Source organism: Pantherophis guttatus, chromosome 1, assembly GCF_059756535.1.
Source record: "Pantherophis guttatus breed Tessera chromosome 1, ASM5975653v1, whole genome shotgun sequence".
Taxonomy (NCBI): Eukaryota; Metazoa; Chordata; class Lepidosauria; order Squamata; family Colubridae; genus Pantherophis; species Pantherophis guttatus.
The window spans coordinates 55,297,413-55,304,077 of record NC_142063.1 but is presented as its reverse complement, the minus strand read 5'-3'; the positions used below and the strand labels follow the sequence as shown (position 1 = coordinate 55,304,077).

Genomic DNA, 6,665 nt, shown 5'->3' with positions numbered 1-6,665 from the left:
TACAAGGTATCTGTAATTATTTTTTCCTTCCTCAGCTCTCTTAGGAAGAGATGGAGCATTATATGATGGAAACTAAAATTAAAGATAGCTGCCAGAAAACAGTGTCTCCAAACTAAATTATTCCTCTTAAATGATGTCATTAATCTATTGAATGTTGAGGTGTGCAACATTCCAAAAAGATTTTCTAGCATTGCCACTTGATCTAAACTGCAGTTGATTTGCAGTGTCTTCCAGCAACCATCAATATTTTGAAATACTGTACAATTGGAGGAAGAAGTTGCAAAATACCAAAATAGTTTAGTTACAGTTACTGAAATTCTCTATGTCGGCCATCTCAACTTGGTCAGTTAGAAAAGAAAAACTCATATCTATTGTTAACGAAAATACACTTTAGTAAAGCCAAGTGGTTACAACAGAAGCAATGACGGATCTGAGTTTCGCGCCCCAAACATATGGTTAATTTTTCCCTTGTTCCCACCTTCTCCCCTGGTTATCTCTGAGTGTCCAATTAAATTCTAACGAATTGTTTGGGTAACAGTCCCTGGCTTCGCAGGCTGGATGGTTCTGCATTCCATAGTGTGACCTTGGAATGGCTGGCAGTTCACATGAGATGGCACAATGCGTAGTTTCAATTTCTCTCATGCTAGTTTCGCCCTCCCTTATCCCACCTCTCAGTACCCCCCACCTACCCCCGATGAGTATGGCAGGCTGGCAGCAAGCAAAATATAGCAGGATTGCAGTCCTGACACACTACCTCAGCATGAAATAAACAGCCAGGTAGTAGTAAACCTGATTTAAATTGGGAGAAAAGAGATGACTATTTTCCAATCTTTATCCTCTTGACCTACACCCCATATCTAACTCAAGATTAGGCTAAGAAATTAGGCTCACTTGTCCTGCTCAAAGGAAAAGCATCTTTGTAAATTTAGCAGCAAAGAACAATTTAGGATCTTTGTTACAGTTGGTGTGTATTGCATGCAGTATCTGTGTATATGGTAAGGGCCATAAGCAGGAAATGCTACAATATTCACTGAGGAATTTTCAACTCACGACCACAATTGAGCACAAATTTTGTTAAGTGAGTTTTGCCCCATTTTATGACTTCTTGTCACATTTGTTAACTGAATCACTGCAGTTGTTAAGTGAATCCAGGTTCCCTGTTGACGTTGCTTGTCAGAGGGTCGCAAAAGGTGATCACATGACCCTGGGACACTGCAACTGTTATAAATATGAGTCAGTTGTCAAGCATCCAAATATAAATCACATGACCATGGGGATGCTATAATGATAAGTGTGAAAAACAGTCATAAATCAATACCACTATAACTTCTAACAGTCTAACAGTGAAATCGAAGACTACCTGTATTTAGCAACTAGAGAACAAGATGCTGGACCACATGTACTCTTAATCCAAGCAATCTTTATTTTAGTCAGCATTTTACAGAACAAGTTTTCAACATGTCTATAATCAACTAATTATCCTCGTCGTGGAAATTTAAAAGCTATGCCTCAGATGTGAAAAAAGATCATATGAAGCATTTATTAACTGAACGAAATTAAGTTCCTTATTCTCCGGCAATAAACTTCCTCAGCTTCTTTTGATACAGAACGGGTCTCCAACTTGGCCAACTCTAAGATTTATGGACTTCAACTTCCAGAATTCCTCAGCCAGCTTTACTTTGCTGGCTGAGGAATTCTGGGAGTTGAAGTCCACAAGTCTCAAAGCTGCCAAGATTGGAGATCCCTGATATAGAATCCCACCTCAACGCATTTGGCCGGAAATCAATGGCGAGCACCAATGCCGTGCTTGTGTCGTCATTCCCTTAGCTTAGTTCTGAGCCGGAGGCGCTCTCGTTTAAAGGAAGTCGCATCTCTATGACCGGAGCTCGTCAGGCATTTTGGTACGCAGGCGCAGAAGAGCGCACGGACTCCGTAGCTATTGCGGCCTGCGAAGGCCGCGCTTTGGCCAGGCGACGCCCTCGGAGACCCGTTTCTCGGATCCATGTTCCCGTCGTGGGGTCTGTATGGGGCAACCCCGGGGCATTACCCTCCGCCCCCTACAATGCTGTTGCCGCCGCCGCCTTTACCGGGCGTGCTGCCTACCTCCATGCCGCCGCCGCCGCCTCAAATCCCGCCGCCTGTTTTAGGTGGTTACTCGACCAGCTCGGCGACTTCTGGCGGTACCGGGACTGGGGGATTTCTGAGCCTCCAGGAGCAGCACCTGGTCCAACTCCAGCAGCTCCAGCAGATGCACCAGAAGCAGCTGCAATCGGTGTTGCTAGGGGGGCCCCCTCCGCCCGTCCCGCCTCCCCCGACTATGCCGCCTCCTCTGCCCGTTTCCTCCATCGCCAGCACTTCCTGGCAGCCGCCGGTGCCCGCCGGGCCTCCGCCCGCGCGGAGCTATCAGAAACAGTTTAAACACCGCGATCCCCTTCCCCCGCCTTTGCCTCGGGAGCCCCAGTTCCGAAACCCCCCGATGCCGCCGCTTTCGTCTACAGATGAGGTTGCCGAGTCATCGCAGCCCCGCAAGGAGTGGGAGCCCCTGGTCCCCTCGTCCAGCCCTCGCATGGATATGGACATGGATCTGTCTTCGCCGCCCCAATCGCCGCCCCAGACTTTCATGCCCCAGTTAGAAGCTGAGCCCTACGTACCCCCGCCTCAGCCTCTGCCAGCGCAGAGCCAGATCCCACCACCGCAGGCTTACCAGCCCCATTTGCCCTTGTCTCAGGCAGTTCCCAAGACATTTTCGGACGCCCCCTCTTCGACCCTCTCTCAGTCTTACCCAAACCAGGCCCAAAGTTACCAAGCCAACTCCCAGTCCTCCTCCCAGCTAGGCCAGCCCATTGCAACATCAGCCTCCCAGCCCGAATCCCACTTCACTTCATCCCAGATTACTCAGAGTGCTTCCGAACCACCAGAATTAAGACTCGGCAGTGGCCCAGAGAAAGAGTTCGAGCAACAGCAAAGCGGCTCACGTGCAGATCTATCCGCAATGACTCCCCAGGTAAGGATGAAGTAACCATTGCAGTTTGTCTCTGGACTATAAAAGCTTTTTCCTTATAGTGTTCTAACTAGGAGGTGTGTATGTATAGCAGTAGGACAAAATGTTACAGTGGCTTTTATTATGAACTAGCTGAATACCTGTGCTCCGCTACGAAACTATGTGATCGGACTTGATAAATTGACACAGCTTGAAAATTAATGAGTACTTACAATCAGCCTCTTCTTCTTTCCCTCACCCTTGCCCCACAGAAGCCTATCCTATCCTATCCCCTTCTCTCCCTCACCTTTGCCCCACAGAAGCCTCCCCTATCCTATCCCCTGCTTGCTGCTGTGAAAGTAAAAATGAAACTCCTCTCCTCTGCTTGTGTCTTGCATTTGGAACACAATTCTTTTCAGGTGGGGAGGGGGAGTAGAACTCCTTAGCATCAGAGGGTTGTTTGGAAAGTGAAACAGTACTTGCTGTGTGAGCAAGAAGGAGACAGGAAGGAGCCTGGCCATGGCTTAGCTCATTTGTTTTGTAGTAAAGCTGTTTGCTGCTGTGAAAGTAAAACTGAAACTGAAACTCCTCTCCTCTGCTTGTGTTTTTGGATTTGGACCAGATTTCTTTTCAGGCGAGGAGTGGGAATAGAACTCCTTAGCATCAGAGCGTGTTAATAATAATATAGGAAATACTAATGCTCTGATGGTCATTTCGAAAAATCCTTTCTTAGTGAGCACCTAGGCGGCAAGAGGAACATACGTGGCAAATTTCAAGTTTATAGGCTTTACGGTTCTGGAGATTTTGTGATGATGCATGAGTGGTATTTCGCTATATATATATATATATATATGGGAGGAAAGCATGTGGAATCCTTGGTGCACCCTAACTTTGGTTGTTTTACCTGCAAACATTTCATTATTCAACTAGATAAAATCAGTGCTCTAGTGGCACTAATCTATTACAGTGCTCTGATGTCACTGATCATTGCTCTGATGGTACAATTAGGGCACTGATAAAACATCTGCAAGTAACAACCAAGCTCAGAAATCACCAAGGACTCAACCTTGAGGTGCATATATTCTCTTCTTTTGGATATTCTGTTTGCTCAGTGGTTACTCAGACTTTTTCAATAGCATGGCCACAATTTCAGAATAACCTATAATAATGATAGCTGACATATGTACTGTGCTGTGTTTGGAGAGGGGAAGGTTCTTGCACAATGAATACCTTTTTATTTTCAGACTTTATTTTTATCGTGCTTTATTATTTTTGTAAATAACTCAAGGCAGCAAACATGCTCCTCCTTCCTTCTATTTTTCCTGAGAGAATATCTGATCCAAAGTTGCTCAATGACTTTCATGCCTAAGGCAGAATTAGAACTCACAGTCTCCTGGTTTCAAGCCTGGTGCCTTTAACTATTGGCCCAAACTTAGTTTTTATTAAAGAGTGTGGCAAACTATCTGCTGTCTGCTATTTGTGATGTCTGCTACTTTTCCACACATAAATAGAATATCTGTAATGCTATTTATTTTTAAGGTAAGTGATACTATACAAAGCAGAAAATAATTACAAAATAATAAACTAAAGAATTAAGGGCATGAAGAAAAGTAAATACAGTTTAACATAGTTTATATAGATAAGATTCACTACATCTCTATTCTATCCTTGCAGACCATCCTGTCTTCTAATATGTTCATGAACTGCTTTGCACTTTGCCTTTTCATTTTTAAACATCTGACTTCTGAGGGTTCACCAATTCAATCGAATCACAAATGCCATAACTTTCTTTATCATTCTTCCTTCATATATTTATTTTGCAATTTGCTCCTCTTTCATTTTCTTTCATGTTTCAATGTATTTCTTTTGTACTGACCACTCTTATATTCAATCCATGCTTTATTGAACACCCATTAATTCTTGACTCTATTTTTTCTTTGTTTATTCCACATACTTCTTATTTGGCTGCAGTCAACTTACATTGATGTTTCTCCTCAGGTATCCAGCTCTTGCTTCTATGTCACAAAACAGCAGAAGCACACAACTGAACATAGGTTTGTTTGACAAACATATATCCCCTGCAACAGACTATTCACTTTTCACTTCCTTTACACCATTTGCATGTCTCAAATGGCTCCCTCCATTTTCCACATTGAGTAAACATTCTGCCAAAGTGTATAATTGACTCTCCATTTTCTCTTGTCAAACACAATTGCCTTGGTCTTTAAAACATTAATTTTCACATATGTGTTATTTGTATGTCTTACAGTCCAACATATGTTGCAAGGTACTTGGGTTCTCATCTAGCAAAATAACATCTGTAAACAGAAATACTGCCTCTTATCTAACCAACCAACACACCTCTGCTGTCAACACAAAGCAATCCTTATACATTCATCCATAAGTATACAGTATATAAAACAACTATGCTGTTCAGTAGGGTTTTGGCTGGGTTTATAGAATTTAGCCTTGAAAGCTATTGCTATAATCAGTTATTTTGTATTAGAAATCAATTCACTTCTAAAGTAGGGGTCCCCAACCCTGTACAAGATTGCAGCCCATTCAGAACCAGGCTGCACAAAAGGCAGGCAAGTACATGTATATGCACACAGCTCCATTTGGGTGAATGGTGGGCAAGCACATTCTCTCACCCGCTGCTCGCACAGAATCATCACCTCCCCCGCCCCCCGCCACTGCTGCCAGTCCACAAAGTTGGAAAGGTTGGGGACCACTGCTCTAAAAAGTCTCATACATGCTTAATATATTAGGACTTTTCAACAAGTATTCAGGAATTAGCTTGCTAACTTTATTTTCTTCATTATTTCTTGATGAATTCTAATCTAATACATTATTGAAAGTCGGCTTGTAACTATCTTGAAAGAGAACAGTGGAATGAAAAATTATTTTTATACTAGCTATGCATTATTTGGTTATAGGTGCTAGTAATTATTGTAGTGTTATTTACATGCTTATGCCTGGAATTAATATAAATTCATGAATTAATAATTTATTCTTGAATTAATCCTGTTACAGTCAAATTTTGGGCCAGGATACAGAACCCAAATGGCATTGATCGCACTTGTGGATGACCTCTGGCGAGACTGGGATGGGGGTGGTTTATCCATTCTAGTGTGGTTTGATTTCTCAGTCACTATCAGTGCCATATTATATTATATTATATTATATTATATTATATTATATTATATTATATTATATTATATTATATTATATATTATATATTATATATTATATATTATATTATCCTGAGCTGACTGAGGTGTTTGGGAGTGAGAAGCATTGTTATTCAGTGGTACTTCTTCATCCAAGACCAGTTCCATTTGTTATTGGTAGCAGGGAGAGTTCAGCCTCTTCTTCCCCACTCTTATAAAACCATTGAGTTAAGTCACTGATCAGTGAGCTAAGTGAAATATCAGTATGATGATGATATTCAGCTGCACAACTCTGCCCCAGGCCATTCAAATGATCCCATCAAGGGGTTTTCCTAGTCCCCGGTGGCTAAATGTTCCTGGATGTGAAACAACCAGCTTTGGCCCGACCATGACAAAAATGGTAGGCTATGGGTTTTAGGGTCCCCCGTGTCTATTGGTTTGCCATCTTTAACTCTGGCTGGGATGACACTCCTAACCATTGGGTCCATCTTGATGAGAGGTACTAGCTGTGGCCA

General features: G+C 42.7%; 1 protein-coding gene across 4 annotated transcripts in view; it reads left to right on the top strand.

Annotated features, from left to right (window-relative positions):
• Positions 1-1,860: 1,860 nt before the first annotated feature.
• Positions 1,861-6,665, top strand: part of YLPM1 (YLP motif containing 1) — a 54,846-nt gene continuing 50,041 nt past the window's right edge. For all 4 annotated transcript variants that reach the window (XR_015729019.1, XR_015729015.1, XM_087874302.1 and 1 more), the window contains exon 1: positions 1,861-3,004. Coding sequence is in view for 2 of the 4 variants with exons in the window: in XM_087874302.1 (XP_087730428.1) it covers positions 2,003-3,004 (1,002 nt within the window). In the remaining 2 variants the exon portion in view is untranslated. The remainder of the gene's footprint in view (positions 3,005-6,665) is intronic.